The sequence below is a fragment of the Phacochoerus africanus genome, chromosome 5 (assembly GCF_016906955.1).
Source record: "Phacochoerus africanus isolate WHEZ1 chromosome 5, ROS_Pafr_v1, whole genome shotgun sequence".
Taxonomy (NCBI): Eukaryota; Metazoa; Chordata; class Mammalia; order Artiodactyla; family Suidae; genus Phacochoerus; species Phacochoerus africanus.
Genome location: NC_062548.1, coordinates 83274205 through 83294137, shown reverse-complemented (window position 1 = coordinate 83294137; position 19933 = coordinate 83274205). Strand labels below are relative to the sequence as shown.

The window sequence follows — 19933 nt, the reverse complement described above, 5'->3', positions numbered from 1 at the left end:
AGGTGAAGCTATTTAAAAGGGGATTTTTTTATTTTTAAATATAGATTTGAACATACTAATATAAACATTGATCAATTTTAAAGGTATTAATTGTTTAAAAATCATCAATGTGGTTTACTTAATTTCCCAACTTAGTGTTCAAATATGTGTGTGAATCTATATAAATTTCTCCTGTGAGAAAGCAAATCCATAATAAAGTAATTTTACTAGTGTAAAATCCACTCACTGTGCATAGCTATTTTCTCTACAATTTGACTGATAATTTGAAGATAGATATTAAGGTAGTGACAAATTTAATCTGAAAAATCCTATAAATTTATGCTGGAACATTTTAAATTCTAATGTCAGTTAAATTTGTGAAATGATGAAAATTACCTAAATATTCATAACTTTAAAATGTTCTTGTTACAGTTATGGGAAATGTCATAACTGAGCTAGGAAAAAGTTAAGATTTTAAAAATTATTCAACACTTAAGGGATTAAAAAAATAAAAGTTAAAGAAATCTTTATTTCTAACTATTAAAACCTTAAAAGTGAATGGTCAAGTACAGAGAAGGAATAATTTAATTAAGATTATGTGTCTGTTGTTAAAATGTATTTTTTCTTCATTCAAATAATATTTTTTCAACCTAAATATATTTTTAAAGTATGTGGTAGAGAAAATTTATTTCCTAGCAATAAAGCTCTTATCAAAATGTTTTGGAAGTAAAGAGTTAGAAACTAAGGTTATAATCGGAATGATTTCTTGAGTTTGGAAATGGAAAAATTAATATTGGTAATCGTAATAATTACAAAATTTAGTTACAAATTTTTTAACAAATTTAGCAAGTTTTTCTGAGTTAATACTTCTAGAACTATAGTTACCTGAAATTAGACTAGATGATCTTTAAAATCTTTTCAACCTGGAGAGTCTATTAATTTGTCTGCTGTGTAGAATGAAACTAAAAACAAGAACCAGATTAGAAAATTGTCCAGCATTCCTGACCTCAGCTGCATTTAAATCTAAGGAATAAAATTGTGATAGATATGGCTTTCCTTCAATTTTGCTGTTTCATTATTATTTTTTAAATTCTTATATTCAGAAAAAAAAAACTTACCACAGTAATAGTTTTTTATTCCTCTCTATACAGTAGAATATTTAGCTTCTTTTTTTTAATAAGAATGTAACGTGACCAATTATTTAATGTACTTACTTGTCAGATGTTTTGTATCGAATGTGGATAATTAATGTATGGCATGGTTCATACATGTATGTGTCTGCATGTATTTGAGCTTAAAAACGAAAGGAATAGTGATAAAATAGAATAAACTAGTCTAGCTTTTTGCTGATATTCTTCCCTTTATTGCATGATGATGCATCTAATTTTTAATTTGTAAATACAAGATAGAATTCACTCTAGCACCATTTGCTTTCATAAAGCTGCTGGGCAGTTTGCTGTCTTGAATAAATTTTGCTTTGGAGGGGGTCAGGGGGATTTGAACCAGCACATTCTTGTGTGGTTTGTGAAGATTCACATGGTAACCAGCGGTGTGCATTGTTAGGTTTATCTGAATAAGCACCAGCCATGTGAGTTTTAACATGATTGCCCAGGGCAATGGAGAGAGAAGAGAGAAACCAGAAAGGATTGCACTCCTCTCTTTTTTTGGAAAGTGGCATTTGCTCGGGGAGGGAGTCTACAGGAGTCATCGGTATTTTTTTCTTTCTTTTTTTTTCTTTTTTAAAGCTGGTGTCCTGTTTCCCTCTAGGTCCTCATTTGTTCAGCTATCTGCCTCATCATCTACTTCTTCTTTTCATTGTTTACCTTCCTAATGAGGGAGGCGGGGTAGACTGAGGGTTGATTGACAGCTACAAGCCCTTACAGTCTGGCCTGAGAGCAGTTGGCTTTGGTTTCAAAAGTGCTTTAAATGTTCGATTTGGTCCTGTTTTTATTAAACGAAACTGCTGCTCATCTTAAGGAAATTATCAGAACAGTAAAGATTAGGAAATAAATTATTGGGGGCCTAAAATCTTCAAAAAACTGCCCCTACCCCTGGAAGGAGCACTGCCCATCGGATTTTCCAACCTTAGCATGGGGTTTCAAAAAAGAAGTATGTAATTTTTCCTTTGCAAAAGTGCTTTGATTTGAAACCACCCAGCAAACCTCTCCAAAAGAAAACTGGCTGTGATGCGATCGAGAGCTGCAGTGTAATATTGCAGAGCAAATTTATTTTTTACTTCAAAGAAAAATGCTAATTAGCCGATTCACTACTTTTAAAGTTATTGTGAAGCATATGGCGCCCAGTGTGAGATACATCCAACTGCTAAAATAGAGCGAAGAGGAAATTAGCGAAGAATGGGCTGTATGGGGTGAGCATGGGGGTGGGGGAGGAGGATAGGTTCTCAGGCAGATTCTCTAGCCTTTTCAGAATGATTTTATCGTCCATCTCTGCTTCCCGCCTCCTCATTTACCCACATCCCCCACCACCAACCCTCGGGCCGAGCTTTTCTGGGCCTCCAGCTCTCCTCCCCCACTTTGGCTGAAATCAGGTGCGCACCTCCGGCTGGCCACCAGCGCACACCTGGTCTCCTGCAGGTTCCAGCCGAGCCGTGGCACTATCCCTCTACGGAAAATATTTACAAAGTATGGGTTTTAGGCTGAAATCCTCACCAGGATGGCCAAAACTCCCCGTAAAACACTAGCCGTTGGCTCTGTAATATGGTTTGCCTGGAAATACAAGGGAACTGGAAAAGGCGGGAAAAGGAGGTGGGGTGGGGGGCCGGGTGTGCAGAGGCCCTGCGGGTGGGTGGGTAACAAGCCTCCTGTCCTCTGCAGATTGGCAGAAGACCGAGGCCCAGAAGCGTCGCGAACAACTCCTGCTGGATGAGCTGGTGGCCCTAGTGGACAAGCGCGATGCGCTCGTCAGGGACCTGGACGCGCAGGAGAAGCAGTAAGTGGGTGGTGGGATCCGTGTGGAGGCTCTGCTGCCTGCTGAGGGGCTGAGAAGTTTTCGAGAAGTTCATTCCGGAGGTCTCCGGTGGGCTAGGGCAGCCTCCCATTTGGCCCCGCCGCGATCCCAGTTCCTTCTGGGGCTCAGAATGTGGGTGAGAGGGGAATGCTGCTCTGCCCTCCACGAAGAAGAATAATTTGATTTCCTGTTTGACCCGCAGGGCTGAAGAAGAAGATGAACATTTGGAGCGAACTCTGGAGCAAAACAAAGGCAAGATGGCCAAGAAAGAAGAGAAGTGTGTTCTTCAATAGCAGCCAGACCAGAATCTTGCCCAACATTTTATTAGTCTTAGGTTCCCAGACTGGAAAAAGTCAGACTCCTTGTTGATTTAAAACTTTTAACATTTTGTTCAGCTAGATTGTACTTCTTTACCACCACCACCACCACCACCACCACCCCTTTTCCTCCCTCCTTTCCTGATAATATACAGAACTATGAAATAGCTTTGTTTAAGGATTTTTTTGTGTGAGTTAATCGTTTCCTAGAAATCATGTGAAATAGATTTGCACAGACATCTTGTGGGTGATTGGTTTTGGTAGTGTTCAAGAAACTGTTCAAAGAAGAAAGAAAAGAAAACTCTTTCCCTCGTTTTTCCCCCTCATTTTTTGATGGGAGGAAAATTCAAAACATTTTCATTGTTGTCCTTGTTGTTGTTAATAGCATAATGAGGGGTGGGAGGGGGTTAAGGGGGGGAATAAGGAAAATGTCATGAATGATTTTTTTTTCCCAGTCCTGCCATATGTAACATTGACTCTGTTACTGAAATTTTATAGTTAGATCATATTCAATTTACCTATTAAACTATGTTCTATTTACCAGTGGGATTTTCTGCCGTTGTTTTGCATTTCACTGTAAGAATAATAGAGTTCTTCTCCTCTGCTTTCTTCAGAGGATGACCCTTTAACATAGCCTGTGATTTGAAGGTGAGCTGTAAGGATGGGACTAATTGACATGCATCAGTTTACAAAGACAGTCTTATCTTCTGAGAATGCGCCATCTTTTCCTCTAGATAATTATTTATTACATATAACTTGGTTCCTATAATTTGTTGGGTCTCAAAATTGGCTCAAGAATGCTGTTAATATTTATTCTGTATTGATAAAGTCTGTCTTGCCAATATGAGTAAATCCTCCAATTAATATTTTCTTCTTTAGCATAGCAGTGTCATTTTTTTGTGAAAATGGTTATCTGTTTATTTATTATGATACTGAGTCATATATAAATTTTCAATAAAAGCAGAAACTTTCTTACCTTATATACTGCTGCTACTTCTTTGCAATGCAAACTTGACATTGGTTTGAGGAGAAGTTTTTGTATTCATAAGACTTTTCATGTAGGGGGAAAAATGCTCCTCTTGAAAGCAGGGCAGTATATGGGGCTGTATTTGGAGCTAAGTTACACCACCCTAGAGGGGTCCTGCTGACACTCGAATCAGAATTGAAAAGCAATTAGTCATATTTTCTTAAGCAGTGTAAACCATTATCTTTTAGAGGGTCATCTCTGTTAAAGATTTGATGAAATTTGTGGTTCCACAGCACTGGGGGGGGGAGTAATATTTTGTGGTTTTCAACTGCTACAGTTTTGCACCCAGATGAGGAAGACCTATGACTTCTGATAACCAGGAAGACTGTTAGTGCTGAAGTGAAAGGAAGAGGGTTATTGTTGGAGGGGTGGGGGAGGGTAAGTGTGTGTGAGTGTATGTATGAGATTAGGGAAAGGGAACTCTGAACAAGAAGTTCTAGGCTGCAAAAAAACAAAAAAAAACTGAAAAACAAAAAACGGGGTTTTACGATAGTTTATATCACTCTTCTACAGAGGTGTGGAAACAAAGAAAGCTCGTTCAACAAGTCTGGAAACAGAGAAAACAGGCCACTAGCATTTATACGTTAGCCTAGATCATACATACATAAATATATACACATATACATATATGTACATATACATACAAGTGTTTCCACCTTTAACACACAAATTCCTTTTGAAAAGTATGCAGCAGCCAGTCTTTCAAAATGCTAATAAAACCTTGCTACGGTAGAATTTCTTCATGACAAGGATATTAAGAAGTTATTGAAAAGTTATCGGAACTAAACGAAATCAGGTATTTGCCCTCTTGATTCGAGTAGGAGGGTAGAGGGAACTGCCTTTCCCTGAGGGAAGCTCTCAGAACCCGGCTCCAACCCCAGGGAAGCCGGCAGACGGAAACCGCCAGCCCGGAGCAGCCTGGGGCTTGAGCTACCCGCGTCACCCACTCCATTCGCGCCGGATTCGGATTCGCGGAATCTCCCCTCCCGCAGAGCCTGGCAAAGAGGCGGCTCCCCAAGCCGCTCCCAACCTGCCAAAGGACAAACCTTTGCTGGTCCCAGATTTGCTGCCCCTCTCCCTGCCCATCCTGCCTCAATCCCGAGCCTCGAGGGGGGTTCCATTTGGGCTACTCTGTGGCGCCCGCACGCCCCGCAGTGGCGGCGCAGCGCGGCCCCCGGGGACCGTCGGGGTCAGGCCCGCGGCGAGGGCGCTGCGTCCGGATTTCATCTCTTGGTGCCCAGAGGCTGCTTCCTGGCCGCGGGCGCCAGCCCAGCACGTCGGGAAGCCGGGAACCCGAAAGCTCGCGCTTTTCGCGCGGCGGGAAACGAAGCTGTGGGCCCGGGGGTCGCCGAGGAGTGTTGGCAGGAGCTGGTTTCAGCTCAGCCCGCGGGCCGGTGCAGAACTTCCGCCCCTGGCCAGGATCCCACGGTCCCCGGTCCCGGAGCCAAACCCCTCCCCCTCTCCCAAGTGTCCTCCAGAGTCTGGCCCGGCCTCGAGGTCACCTGGATGCTAGAGCCAGGGCCCAGCTCCCACGCCCCCTTCCCCAGCCCTGGGGCCTTGAGTAGAGTCCACAAGTCCTCCCGGCCGAGGCTCCCTCTTCTCCTCCGCGAGATGCGGCCGTTGCTGGAATGGTCGCGGCTATTGGCTCAGCGTCTCCCACCTGGATATTTGCCTAGCGACGGCCGCCTCGGTCCTTTATGCCGCATACAAGAAACTTTCATCTCAGTGTCTCCCTCTCTACTCTCCTCCCTCTCCCCTCTCCTCTCTCTCCCTTTCTTCTCTTAATCCAGGGGTTTTATAGGTTGAGCATTAAGAAAATTCGCCTGCATTTTGGGATTAGATAAATACTCTCATTGGGGGGGGGGGGAAATCGTGCTACGTGATACCTCCCAACTTCCTCGAGACCGCGGCAGCATCTGGAACCCGCAGCGCCGGGCTCCCGCGTGGCGGGCCCTGGGGACCGCCTGAGCACATTCCAGCGCGCATAGCCGCCCCACCTCGCCGCTCCGGACCTCTGCCCGGCGCCACAGCTGCAGGCGAAACAGGGCCAGGAGGAGGCAGGAGTGCGAGAGTTTGCGGGACTGGGACAGGGCACGCACCCCGGCCCAGGAGGGCTAACCTCAGCACACTGCGCTCAGGCCCGGCCTGGGGCAGCGCCGGGCCAGGTACTAGGAGCCGCCGAAGCTCACCCCAGGGCGCCCGCACACTCTCCCCCCGCAAACCAGTGCTCTCCAACCCGCTCCTTTCCCCGGAAACGAAGGCGGGGGTGGCTTTCGTTTCTTTCCTTAAATCTCTGCGTATCTTGGGGACTCGGAGCCCCTGGCCTCGCGGGCTACTCCCCGCGGGGGGCCTGCATGAGCCTAAGGTGTGTCCCCGCTCGGGTCAGCGCTGCGCTCTGCGCAGTTTCTTTTCCTCTTAAGGCTTTTTCTTTTTCATGTTTTTCCTTTTCTCTCGTTCTTTTATTGTTTTCTCTCTTTTTCTTTCCCTTTTGTGAATGGGCCGCGGTGTCTTTGTTCTGGAGAGAAGCGCCCGTGTCGCTGACTTTTGTGAACCAGAGAAGGATCTTGTAAAACCTTTTCTCCTTCATACTCCCCCACTCCCACCCCTCCTCTTTTGCTCCTTTGATTAGATGTTCCCTCATCGTCAAAAAAAAATGTAATTTCGTTAGTCTGGCGGCCACTTTCTTTGAACATTAGCTCGCTTTCAGCTCCAACTTCAATTAGAAGGAGTTGATTTTGAGAGATCAACAAAAGAACCGACCAAAGCCTTATTAAAGGTCCTAAGAAGATCTCCCGGGTCCTTTGAGAAGCAGTTAAGGAAACAGTGTGCCCTCCATCATATTCTGTTACCGTATTTTATTCGGACTCCAAAGGAAAGTGTCGCTTGGGGGAGGGGGAAGCACTTTGATGAACGGCGGCCGCGGCCCCCTTTCACTCAGCGGGCTCCCCCTTCCTTTTCCACCTCCTCGCCCCGCGCCGGGTCTGCTCTCGGTGCCCGACCCCGAGGCCCAACAGTGCCGGCACTCCCCACCGCGAAGCGCCCGGCGGCTCCTTGACTCGCCCTCACGCTTATTTCAGTTCAAACTTTTCACTCCGCCTGTTGGGCTGGAAGGGAGGCGGGGGGATTAGGAAGATGCGGTAGGAATTCCTCGAAAGGGAGTAAAGTCGTGCCTAATATTCAGGAGGAGGTGCCGTTTAAAAGAATTGCCTTGTTCAGTGTTGGAGCGAAAACACTTTTTTTGCTCTTTGAAAAGTCCACCCAGGTAGAGGTGTTTGAGAAGTTTGTTCGACTGGGAAATGGGCTTCGCCAGTACGAACAATCCGGGGAGATCGCCTCAAGGAGGCTCTTGCGGAATGAGGAAAAGAAATTGAGGGCGGGGGTCTGTGGCTGCGTTTTCCACCAGATTGTCCCTAGAAGAAGGAGACCTAAAAGAAGACAATGTGAAAGAAAAAGTTTCCTATCCAAATCTTTCGATTCAGAAGTTAAGTGTGTGTGCAAGGGGGAGGGGACTCTGGGCTCCAACATTTCAGAAGAAGCGTTTAGAATTTGCAAACACTCTTCACGGAGACTGGAAACCCCAGGAGACGCCGAAGAGCAGGTAAGTGGCGGTGCCTCCCCTACGGGTGCTGTTCCGGAACGCTGGAGTCCTGAGGCGCCGAGGCGGGATCTGCGCCTAGGAGCTGCTCCCGCGCTCGGCAAAGTAGCCTGTGCCGGCACGAGCCGCCCGCGGCGTCCGTCTGCAGGTGGTGGCGCGGTGGATGAAGACGCTGGGACCCGAGGCGCGGGGAGAGGGGCTCCGGGGTCCACGGGCCGCCGAGCCGGGTGGCGCGCGGGAGAGCGAGGGAACCGGTTTTCCAGCACCTCGCCTCCTTTCAGCCACTCCCTCTAGGGCGCCGAAAGGGCGAGAGAAGGGCGGGGGTCCCCGGGGCAGCCTTGGGACTAGCATCCCCCTCCGCGGCCTGGGCTCCCGCGCTGCCCTGGCTTTCCTCGCCTTGCTCCGCGCCGCGTTTGCCAGCCAAGCCCCTGAGTTAGCGCGCGACCGGGGCGGGGCGGGCGGGCGGTGAGGGCGGGGTGCAGGGGGCGGGGGAGGGCGGGGGCGCGCGGAGGTAACCCCCGGCTCGTGCTGCCATTGCCCGGTTCCCTGTCACTCAGCCCGCGCGGGGCCCGGGATTGGCAGCCTCGCCCCGTTACGCACTCACCTCGCGTTCACATACCCGGGGAGGGCAGTAGAAAGGTGATCAATCTTCATCAGGCTACATTTCCAATCACCTAAACAACCCAGCGAGACAAGCCACTCCGACAAGGTAAATCGCTTGATTTATTTAGTTTGCAAAGTGCCTCTGCAGCACTTCCCCAGCCCCCACCGCCTCCACGCTGCACAGAGTGGAACCGCAGCCGAGAGCCACCTCCCAACTCTGCCCCTCTCCCCCCACCCTCCTCCTTGCGGCCCCTTGGCGCGGTCTCGGGCGAGGTAGTCTCGGGAGCGTGTAGAGCTTTGCAAACAAAGTGTCCGTGCAATAAAGTGAAACCTGGAGGGACACGCACAAAGCCACTGGAAAGAAAGAGAAGGGGAGGAGGGAAGTTGGAAGAAAGAAATCCGGGGGGCCTAGACCTACCGCCCAGCCCGGCGGGTAATTCCTGTGCGGCTCTGTTTTGCAGGTTGGCTGCGCAGAGGGTCAGTGTGAGGGCTCGAGGTAGATGGTGAGCCGTCCCGGCAGCTGAGGGCAGGTAAGAAGAAAGCCGCGGGCCGCCCGGGACTCTGGGAACGAACGCGTCGGTTGCTCTTGCCTCCCCCTTTCCAAACGGGTCCCCGCTTCCTAGGTCCCCGGCACGTGGGCGGGGCTGGGGAGCGGCCTGGCTCCCCTCTTGGTGAGCGGAGGACCCCAGAGCTCTGCTGAGGCCCCGCGCCCCTCCCCCCGCCTCCTCCGAAGTAAAGAGCTGAAGTGCTAAGTTTGAAGAAAGTCTTTGAAAACTCACGCTGTAGCCTAGCAGAGTCGCGGCGGCTGAGTTACATTCTCCTTTGGCCGTAGAGCCCCCGCTTTTTCCCTTCTGTCGCCTTCCCTGCAAAATGGGTTCCCCGGCCTAGGCCGTGGGTCTGATGGGGATAGGACCGGGCGTCTTCTTTAGCTCTTCTTTCCCGAAACTCCCTAGCCCGGATCCCAGGCCTGCTTTGAGTTTCCGTGAAGCGGGATGACGCGACAGGTCCTCTTGGGCCTCATCCTCACTCCCCCAGAGCCACTTCCTGACCCCTGATTGTAGCGCCTCAGTTTGGGGATAACCAGAGAAACCAAGCTTCGACCCTCCAGCCCGGGTCAGAGCAAGCCACGCTGCCGGGGCCTTAGTTCTCTAGTCTCGATAGGGTCCCGGGGCCAAGAGTTCAGCTATTAGGATAGGCAGGCAGTGCACCGGAGCTGCTGCGCTTAGGCCTCCCAAAGCCGCCGACCCTTGAGGTAGCTGGGCCGGTCACTTTTCACCCTCGCCGGGACCCGATTGTCCGCAGCCAGGAAGGAGCATAAAGAAGGACCACCTTGCGCTGGCGAAGAAGGATTGCGGATGTGGCGAGGCGCCCCTGACCTCAGCCCACGTCTTAGAACCGCCACCTCTACAGGGCCCTTTCTGTTCGCCTTTCCAGAACCTGGGCCAGTAACTGTGGTTGAGATGTGGGTAGGATTCGGGGTAAGCAATCTTCGGGCGGCTGGGAGCAGAGAGGTCAATTGAGACTGTGGGCTCTGGAGCCGGGGAACCAGCTCCGCAGACCTTGAAAGGAACGTTCTCTCCTAAGCAGGCAGTGGGTCCCAGAGAGGCCCAGGCGCTGCCAGCCCTCCGCAGTGCCTCACCTAGGCTCTCTGGTGTCTACCTGTTCGTCCCACTTTAAAAACATTTGTAACAAACTGAAACAACCGCTCCTGTTCTGGGCCGACTATCGCGTGGGCGCCGCGAAAAATGTTTGCTTGTTCAGAGTGAGGCCGGCTCTGACCCGACCAAGAATTTTGCCTAGACTTGGGACCTAGTGCATTCTGTAGTTCAGGCTCTGACCTCCCAAATTTGGCCCTGATTTTAACCTTTCCTCATTCCTAGAGTCGCCCTATTCCAAGCCCCAAAAGAGGAAATGACGATCCAGGAAAGTTTACTTTTCTAAGAAGCCTTGGCCTTTGGGCCTCAATGGAGCCGAGTTGACCGCCCTGCGTAGTTCCATAATCTACTCCCCCTTCCCCATCCTGTGACTCCTTGCCTCCGACAAGACTAGGAAGCCGTGATGGCTCGGAATGACGGTTTCTGCGTATATCCTGTCTTCATAGGCCTGGCCCCAGACGCAACAGAGCTTGAAGAACTTCGCAGTGGGAGGCCCGCACTGCGCCTGGCCCAGGCCCCCTGGATCCGTCGGGGCGCCTCCACCCAGCTGTTAGCATGATGTCTTACCTCAAACAACCCCCATATGGAATGAATGGGCTGGGACTGGCTGGTCCGGCCATGGACCTCCTGCACCCCTCTGTGGGCTATCCCGGTGAGCACCAGTCCCTGCAAATCTTGGGGACCCCCAGCTTCTGGAGTTTGAGCACAGGCTTGTCCCAAAGCAGTTCCAGGGAGCCGGTTGCCTAGTCTTCTCATGCAATGCAGGGCACAGCAGTCTGTGAGGAGGGCCAGGGCAGCCAAACGTGAGAAGCAGAGGCCACACCGGCCGCCTGTCTCTTGTTGTGGTCTCACTGCCAACCCAGGATTTGTTTCCCATGGGTGGCTTTTTTTGTTTGTTTTTGGTGTGTCTCTATGTGTGTGTGAAACTATGCTTTTCCCCCAACATTGAATGAGGAATCTGGACACTTAGCTAGGCCCTGACAGGAAGGGCCAGGACTTGCCTTATGCAAAACGACTGGCTGAGCTGAGGAAGGGAGATTTACCCCCCAATTAAATTGTCCTCTAGAGTGGTGGCTTGCACCAACTTCTGCACTGCTGGACGACTTAAGCCAAATCCTGGCTTTCTTTTCTAGCTCTCATTCCTTCACTCCCATTTATTCCCTCTGAAAATGTTTTCCAGGATGCGTTTTTGCATACCCCTTCCCCATCCTGTTGGAGGGTGGCAGTGAAGGAAGATTGTATAACATCTCTTCCTTTCTTAACTTCCAAGAGGCAGGGAAGGGGAGCATCCCAGGAGTGTTAGAGACACTGGCTCCCAGTGACACGTATGCGACGGTTTTCTCCCACCTGTGGCCTTTCGGCTCTGCTTTCGGCGCGGTGTGGGAGGAGAGTTATTTTTGCTTGGAGTTTAGCTTTCTTTTGCAATGGCCTAGTTCAGGGCTTGCCCGACCGTGTCCTCTAGCGCGAGCCTGCGTGGCCACCTCTGAACCGAGGCTCCTCCTCGTTTCCCCTCAGCCACCCCGAGGAAGCAGCGGCGGGAGCGCACTACCTTCACGCGCTCTCAGCTGGACGTGCTCGAGGCGCTCTTTGCCAAGACTCGCTACCCTGATATCTTCATGCGCGAGGAGGTGGCGCTCAAGATCAATCTGCCAGAGTCCAGGGTCCAGGTGCGTGCGCCCGCGGCTCCGTGGTCTGGGGAGGGTGCTGCGGCCGGTCGGAGAGGGCCTGGGAAGGGTGGTCTGGTGTCGGGGCGGGCTTACAGGCTGGGCAGCCCCTCTCAGACTCCCCCTAGCGCTGGAAGAGTGGCCAAAGTTAAGCTACCTTAAAGCCCTGGATTTGGCCCTGCGCTGTCCAAAGTATTTTTTTAGGATTGCAGGAAGGCAAGTGAGGCTCCGGAAAGTAACGTGCTCTTGCCCCGGCCTCTTTGGCTGCCCCAGGACTTGGCAGTTTCCCTTGGGGTCCTAAATTCTGCCTCTGACCTTGCCTTGCATCTCGAGGATCTTGGAAATGGAAGGGTGGGGCTTGAGCCTGGTGCCCTGACTGGAGGGTTGACCCCGACGGGTGGTGCGAATTTGATTAGACATCTCTTTTGCCCAGAGAGGATGCCTAACTCAAAACCTGGTTAACCAGCTTTGCGGTTTTTGTTTTTGTGAGGAAAGGACCCTGAGAACACTGTTTGGATTTTAACTCAGAACTCTCCTCAAAGTACTTTTATCTTGCCTTCTCTCCCCGGAGGCTCAAGAAAGCAGGAATGCCATGCCATGTACCGGGCCCTATAACAGGATCGAAAACTTTATGACTGTACTATTTCGTTCCCCACTTGGAGACAGGAAGTCCAACGAAATTCTGCCCAAGTTTCCTACCCTAGTCCCCCGAATGTTGCCTCTGTTCAGCCTCCTGGCCTTGCTCCTGCTCCCACTCAAACTCTCTTGCCCTGCCCAGCACCGGGCCTCCACGGGCCGACTGGCCCTTCCTCAGACTTGGTGACTGTCCCGCACTCTGCAGCTTGGTCTGTGCCTCTCTGCAGTCTCCTGAGCTCTATTCACAGAAGACAGGGCCTCCAAACATACACGGGGTTGTTGGGAAGCAGCCAACGGCAGCAGTTTAGAGACGGCTGAACTTCTGGCTGGACAAACGCAAATGTTCCGCCCTACGGCAGGGTTGCGCTGGGGGTGGGGAGGTGCACATCTCTACTTTGCCAGAGGAGTCTTTGAGCAGAAGGTTGGGGGAGGGTGGAGCAGCTGAGAATGCAGAGTCTGGCAGGGCCAGAGCTGGGGATGGGCGGACGCTCGGATACGAGAGGGATGCGGATCCTCGGCCGGGTCGTAGTCCAAGGGGGCGGGAGAATGGCAAGCCTTACTTGCCCCCTGACATCTTATCCCCACCCGGCCGCTGCAGGTCTGGTTCAAGAACCGCCGCGCCAAATGTCGCCAGCAGCAGCAGAGCGGGAGCGGGACCAAGAGCCGCCCAGCCAAGAAGAAGTCGTCTCCGGTGCGGGAGAGCTCGGGCTCTGAGAGCAGCGGCCAGTTCACACCGCCCGCTGTGTCCAGCTCCGCCTCGTCCTCTAGCTCCGCATCAAGCGCCTCCGCCAACCCAGCGGCTGCAGCGGCTGCAGGCCTGGGCGGGAACCCGGCGGTGGCAGTTCCGTCGTCGTTGAGTACGCCGGCTGCCTCCTCCATCTGGAGTCCGGCCTCCATCTCGCCGGGCTCAGCGCCTGCGTCCGTATCGGTGCCCGAGCCTTTGGCCGCCCCAAGCAACGCATCGTGTATGCAGCGCTCGGTCGCTGCAGGCGCTGCCTCGGCCGCAGCCTCCTATCCTATGTCCTATGGCCAGGGCGGCAGCTATGGCCAGGGCTACCCCGCGCCCTCCTCTTCTTACTTTGGCGGCGTGGACTGCAGCTCATACCTAGCGCCCATGCATTCGCACCACCACCCGCACCAGCTCAGCCCTATGGCACCCTCCTCCATGGCGAGCCACCATCACCATCATCCCCACGCGCACCACCCGCTGAGCCAGTCCTCAGGCCACCACCATCACCACCACCACCACCACCACCACCAGGGCTACGGCGGCTCGGGTCTCGCCTTCAACTCTGCCGACTGCTTGGATTACAAGGAGCCTGGTGCCGCTGCCGCATCCTCCGCTTGGAAACTCAACTTCAACTCACCTGACTGTCTGGACTATAAGGACCAAGCCTCATGGAGGTTTCAGGTCTTGTGAGCCCAGGAGTGGGAGGAAGAGGAGAAGAAACGCAACTACCTGCGCCCTCCGTGGTCCCCATCCTGTTGCTGCTGCTGCTGCACGCCCGCCTTTGCCTAGGCTTCTCCAGACCTGAAATTTCATGCCCCCAAAAGATGCCCATTGCTGCACTGCCGCCCTCATCTTTGTACCATTTGCTTGGGGGGTGTACAAATCGTGCCCGCCCCTTGGATGAGGGGACCGGTGCTTCGGCTTTGGCCCACGAGTTCTCCACAGGAGAGCTGTGTGCTCCCCTCCCTCCTCAACCCCTAACGATTTCCCAAGTCACCCTCTTCCAGTCTTTCTGGACAGTTTTATGCACTTGCAGCCTTTGGAGGCTCTTCGCTCTGACTTGCTGTTTGAGCCCTACACTTTAATTTATTCTTTCTGGACACTGGAGTCACTAACTGGCATGTGTCTGCCCATTGGAGTGCACCCACGCTCTACTCCAAATCAAGACAACCACTAAGTGTTTCTCGCGTGCAGACTGCCGCCCCTTCAGCTGCCCTCCGCCCCGCTCCCCGCCAGCAGGCCAGAGCTTTCTGGTATTTCCTTCAACCCAGCCGGATGCGCTGGGTCCAGGCCCGAGGGAGGAGCGCGGCCCTAGCCTCTCGCGCACAGCCCCGCCCTGCGTAGAACTGGCTCAGGCTTCCGCCCTGGCGGGAATGCTGTACATAGTCGGTCCGTTCCATGGACCACTTAAACTTTTTAGTTGCTGTTGGTTGAACTGAGCATATCTCGTCTTAGAGCCCAAGAAATAGAACTTTAAGATATATACAGCACATATATATATATACACATATATATAAAACAAAAGCAAAAAATATTTTCCCTCTGTCCCCCTTCCTCTCCTCAAGTGATGGCGCTTTTACTTTTTCAGTTGCAAAGCTTCCCTGCCCTCTCATACCTTCTCCCTCTGTGTATTTATTAAAGAGAAACTTTTGGTTTCAGGAAGCTGCGCGCGGAGGATCGGAGGATCGGGAGGGTCTGGGAGTGTGGAGGAGGAAAGAGCCAAGTCAGGGTACAGGGGAGGTGGCTGGCTGGGCGGGGGTGCAGGACTGAGCCCTTTATCAGGTTTAAGCACAGGGTCGCAGTTCCGGTTTAGAGACCCAAACCAAAAAGAAAACAAAAAAATACAGAATTATTGAAAAACAAACAAGCCCAGGCCCCAAACCCCGGTTCCAGTTCCCCTGTCGGCTTCTCTGTCTTTAAGCAATCCTGTTTTGTCTAGTGAGTTTTTAGTGCACCTTCATTCTTCGAAATCTGCGGAGAGCCCGCGCCTGTATATCAATTTTGGCTTTGGCCGTTTTGTCCAGTAGGTGGGAAAGGAATTTGTAAATTTGATTTGTCCGATGTGAAGATCGCAAATTACTTGTTGAAATGTAAGGCAGTCCCCCTTCTCCCCCTTTATCTACATTATTTCCCCAAAATAAATGCAAATTAATGAACGGCTTGTCAGTGTTGCTCTTCTGATTCCAGCCCAGGCCCTGGTCTTGGATGGGTGGGTGAGGGGGCTAAAAAGAGGGAAACCCCTGTGTTAACAACCCGTGTGTTAATAACTTGTGTGAAGCTGGAGGCCAAAAGGAGTCCCCAGAATCGCTCTCTTAGGGAGGGTCTTCCCTCCTGGTCAGCCCGGGCTCTTCCCCCAGGCGTTTTGACCCCGCTTCCCCTCTCGCCATCCAGGACAGAGACAGGTGTCAGTACTCAATTCCCGAAGCAATTCCTTTCTCTTCAGAGGCAGGAGCCTGGCACTGATTTCTTCACCCTAATTGCCTGCACCAGAAAGAAGAGGGGGAGGGGAAGAGGGTTGGGAGGCGGGAAAGGATAGCTCTGTAATGCTCTCAGAGCTGAGCCAAAAGGAAAAGAAAACAAAACGACAAAAAAAAAAAAAAAAACGACCCATGTCTTGCATGTTGGCAGCAGACAACCTTCCTTTCTGCTGAGCTGTCCCAGGTGGCTTTACGGAGGCTGGGGGACTCCAAGTCATCCCTTCCACACGTGCTAAGATGTCCCTTTAAACCTTCAAACCCCTGCCAGAAATAGCCGAACTATATTCATATTGTGAAGTTTCTATAAAGCGTAAATACAAAATCTAGAAAAGTCCATAGGGACGCGTTTCACTTTGACCCGGAAAGAAGACTCCCGGCTTGCAGCAGGGGGTCGGAAGTCCTGTACCACCTTCCCCTGAAGAAGACCGGGGTGGCTTAGGGATTAGGGATCCTCTAGAAGACCCAGAGTCCAGACTTTGGTCTGAAACCTCTTAGGTATAAGGCCCAGAAGTTGCTCAACTTGTCCACAAGCGGGAAGGAAATAAGGAAACAACGAAAAGTTTCCTGCGAAGTCACTGACACACCCTACTCTTTTTATTCTGTGTGAGACCGAGTTTGGAGAACGACCCCCTCCTCCAGGGTCCAGCGCCGAGCAAGGTCTCAGGGCTGCGAACCCCGGCTGGAGAGAAGCCTTCTCAGCCGCGTCCTCCCTCCGGACTCCGAAGGCCCGGCGCCGGCGCACCGCGCCTTCCCACTCCGCCAACCTCCGCATCCCCGACTCCTCAAAGGCCCGCAGGAGGGCGCAGCCGCGGCCCAGTAGAGCTTGGCCCCGGCGCCGGCCACGGAGGGAGGACCCGGCGCGTGGAGTCCGGGTGCGCCGTGGCCCCTGGGGTGCGGGGCCCGCGTGTGTGCGGGAGCCCGGGCTGGCGGCTGAAGCAAAGAGGCTTCCAGCTTGCGGGGCACGGGCCTGGGCACCCGGGCTGCAGGGCCTCTCTTCAGCCGACCCTGCCTGGCCCGCCCAGGGGCCTCCCCGCCTCTCCCAGGTGCCGCCGGGGCCACTCGAGGCCCAGGTGCTGGGCTGCCTCGGTCCGAAGCTCCCTGAGGCGGGTTCTGTGCGGCCCAGCTGTCCTCCAGGCTGCGCGGGGGAGTGAACCTCGGAGACCGGCCTCTGCACCCGCTCAGACTACTGTGTGGCCTCCGGAACAAGGTACCCAACCCCCCGGAACTCAGTTTCATCGCACTTGTTATTTGGCCCCACTTGGTCGGGGACGTGGCCGAACTTCACACTTTGGGCATAGGCTGCGCGCGGGTAGGCAAGACGCATCCCAGTGGCCGGGCCGCTCGGTGGTGCCTGGAAGCTTCGGCGCCTGCGTACCAAGGCAGACAGGGACCTGCGGCCAGGCGCCTGGAGGCAGGGCCGGAGTTCCCGCCCGGGGAACAAGGCCTCGAGAAGAGGCACGTGCTTTTCCCAGGGCCTCTTAGCTGGCGCCGAGGCCCCGCGGTGCTGAGTGGAAATCAGGAGCGGGAAGCTGTTGGGGCATCTCAGGCCGCCGGGATGCGGGGGCTTGGAGGAGCGGAGAAGGTGCGTGGCCGCGGCTGGGGAGGCCGGAGGTGGCTTGGCCGGAAAGGACGCCTACGCGGGCCCCGAGTCCCGGAGGCGGCGGGAGTCCGGTCCCTCCCGGCCCGGCCACCTGTTACAGGCAGGTTCTCTGAGAACCGTCCCCAGCGCGTCCTTCTTCTAGGGGAAGAGGTTTGTTCTATTTGGATTTTGGTGTTCGTGACGCAATGAAAGCAGGTAAAATTGAAGCAATTTAAGGAGATTAAGCAACTTCAGAACGTTTAGCAACGTTAAGACGTCAACAGTTTTCCCTGAGTGCTCAACGAAATCTCGATGTTTTCTGGTGGCTTGTGTTCTCCGCTCATTCTCGAGGGGCAACCCCCCCCCCCCCCGAACCTCCCCCCCAAACTCCCTATCTTTCAGAGAACACGTGTGAAGTGCTGTGGGGCTAAAAGGTCAAATCTGTGATTTTTAAATAATTTTTTTAAAATCGTAAAACCTCCTTAGGAGCATCGCATTAATTTGTTGAAGCTCTGAAAAGATTCATTGAAGTAACCTCGTTTGTTGTAGAGCTTTTCAGTATTTTATAGCTGCTTCGTAGCTATCGAGGACATATGGAGACATTTCTCTACATTGTGAGTGTTTGGGTTTTTTTTTTTTTTTTTTTTTTTTAAACATTCTTAAAGCTATGGGATAGTAAACGTGAGAGGAAAAACAAGTAAAGAGGTACTGAATGTCAGAAAATTCATGCCTGATAACACTGAGACTAAAAACCCAAGAGGTTTCAACTTTGGGGTCAAAAGAAAATTACTAGTTTTTTTCATGTATTTCTTTCAAAATGGTTTCACAGATAAATTGTGATTTTTTTTCCCTTGTGAAAATGATAAATTCACTACTTTGGCAGAATTAATGAATGTTCTTGATGTCATTAGGCAATGACAGGCACTAAGATTTTCTTTAGAGATACAGAAATAAAATGTATCTCATATATTAAATGTAGTTAATATATACATTATTGGTAAAGAAAATCTGTATCATTACTATTCAAGACCAAAAAAAAAAAAATCACTTGGCTTCTGTTGCAGAATTAATTTAAGAACAGCAACAAGATAGCTTTATAAAATTCTTTAATTGAAAACCTAACAAGTTCTCAAAGAGTTACCCTGTATTTTCCATACTTTCTCTCCCTTCCCCTATACATTTTAATGTCTAAAATGAGAATGAAAATAGCTCATTATCTCATTAATTTTAACTAAGGAATATTTATATTCAACAATACTTAAAGTAAAAAACACCATTAAGAATGAATAACAATGCATTGCTTATTTGACAACAAGAAAACATCTCCATTGTCTTTAAGAAATAATCTGTTTAAATGTGTGAGTGTCTGGAATATACTTATTTGAAAAAGAGAAGAGTTTTTTTGTGGGGGAGGAGCATGTTTAGTAGATGATTCCTGAAAAAGCAATTATGTGTCTTAATCATTCTGCTGATATTTACTGATACCTGAAAAAAAGAATTGCATTTTGTTTCTGTGTGGGGGAGAAGGGACCATGCCATTTTGACCTTAATCACATTTTTAAGATGAGTTGGATTTTACATGAAACACATTAAGAGCAGTCTTTCAAAAGTTTTTAAAAATCAAAAATATTTTCTAAAAAACCTCAGTAACTTAAGTGAAATGGAAGTTACATAAATAGCCAAAGTTGAAACTGTTTTGAAATATATATTGTATTTTCTTATGGGAAAAAAATAAAGCAAAGAAATATATGGCGGGTCCATGCATTTAGTGCACATCACTAAGTGCATCTCCCTCTAACACTGAAACTGTAATTCATGGTTTTAGGTCTGTTACTTCAAAGATAAGAATACGCTTAAAAATATTTTGGAGATTTTTCTAATCAAGTAGTACTTAGGTTCAATTTAATCAATGATGACCTATGAAATTTAAACATTGAAAATCTATTGTGTATCTAAAAATTTTACCCATCTTGTCCCCTTTGAATAATCTACTTGGTGGCTAATATAATCAAAGACACAAAGTTCTGTTTCATTCCAAAGGTCACAAATACTTCATTTTTCGAAGGTTGATCTTTATCGAACATCTTATAAAAACTATATTAGAAAATTTTAGAAATTCTTTTAGTGTGAATTGTAAAATTAGGATTTAAGAAACTTGAGTCACAATTTTTTCAGGATTAAAGTGGAGTATAAATAAATCATAACTAATTTTGACATTTGGGGTAAAGTTAATTAAAATGTTGGAATAAGTGGTCTTTGATTCAACTACTTGGTGTCTAAAGAGCTTATAAAATATTTTTAGTACACAAATATTCTTATGTCTCTTCAAAGCTCTAAATGCTTATAAGATATACCATCATCTGTCAGAGTTATTTAAATGCAGGAATCATATTTTCTTTTAAAAATTTATTTTAAAAACTTTATTGTGAAATATACATATATGCAAAAGAAAGTATAAGCAGGTATATACAATTTAAAGAGAAAGGAAAATATATACCACAACAAGGTCTCAACAAATACTTTAAAAAGTGGATTTGAGGTTGATTATGATATCAGTGTTCAAATTTGATGTTACATACATTATATCTATTTATGTCTCAGGGATTTTGTTAAATCCTTTAGAGGAGTGACTAGTGATATATAGGGACACCTTTTTAAGGCATAAAATCAATTAAAATTATGGGGTATAAAAGTTCTATAGTCC

The 19933-nt window shown here is 50.0% G+C and overlaps 2 protein-coding genes across 17 annotated transcripts in view; both read left to right on the top strand.

Annotated features, from left to right (window-relative positions):
• EHBP1 (EH domain binding protein 1) overlaps positions 1-4243 on the top strand; it is a 350723-nt gene extending 346480 nt beyond the window's left edge. For all 12 annotated transcript variants that reach the window (XM_047781969.1, XM_047781964.1, XM_047781962.1 and 9 more), the window contains 2 exons: positions 2814-2928; positions 3149-4243. In XM_047781969.1, coding sequence (XP_047637925.1) covers positions 2814-2928; positions 3149-3239 — 206 coding nt within the window. In that variant the 3' untranslated portion in view covers positions 3240-4243. The remainder of the gene's footprint in view (positions 1-2813; positions 2929-3148) is intronic.
• Positions 4244-7824: 3581 nt separating this feature from the next.
• Positions 7825-14831, top strand: OTX1 (orthodenticle homeobox 1). Of its 5 annotated transcripts, none has more exons than XM_047781972.1 (6): positions 7825-7888; positions 8443-8594; positions 8950-9018; positions 10590-10795; positions 11659-11810; positions 13042-14831. In XM_047781972.1, the coding sequence occupies exons 4-6, from the start codon at positions 10699-10701 to the stop codon at positions 13861-13863; spliced, it is 1071 nt and encodes a 356-aa protein (XP_047637928.1). In that variant the 5' UTR covers positions 7825-7888; positions 8443-8594; positions 8950-9018; positions 10590-10698; the 3' UTR covers positions 13864-14831. The 5 variants fall into 5 exon arrangements, with proteins under 5 accessions (XP_047637928.1, XP_047637929.1, XP_047637931.1 ...); XM_047781973.1 differs by having other exon boundaries at positions 10369-10795; XM_047781975.1 differs by lacking the exon at positions 8950-9018.
• Positions 14832-19933: the final 5102 nt, after the last annotated feature.

What these genes read in the sequence shown, in the direction of transcription:
- OTX1 (XM_047781975.1), top strand. Translation starts at nt 10,699, where the DNA reads ATGATGTCTTACCTCAAACAACCCCCATATGGAATGAATGGGCTGGGA. An exon ending in CCCCTCTGTGGGCTATCCCG is followed by an intron (nt 10,796 to 11,658) that starts GTGAGCACCAGT and finishes GTTTCCCCTCAG; the next exon opens with CCACCCCGAGGAAGCAGCGG. An exon ending in TGCCAGAGTCCAGGGTCCAG is followed by an intron (nt 11,811 to 13,041) that starts GTGCGTGCGCCC and finishes CGGCCGCTGCAG; the next exon opens with GTCTGGTTCAAGAACCGCCG.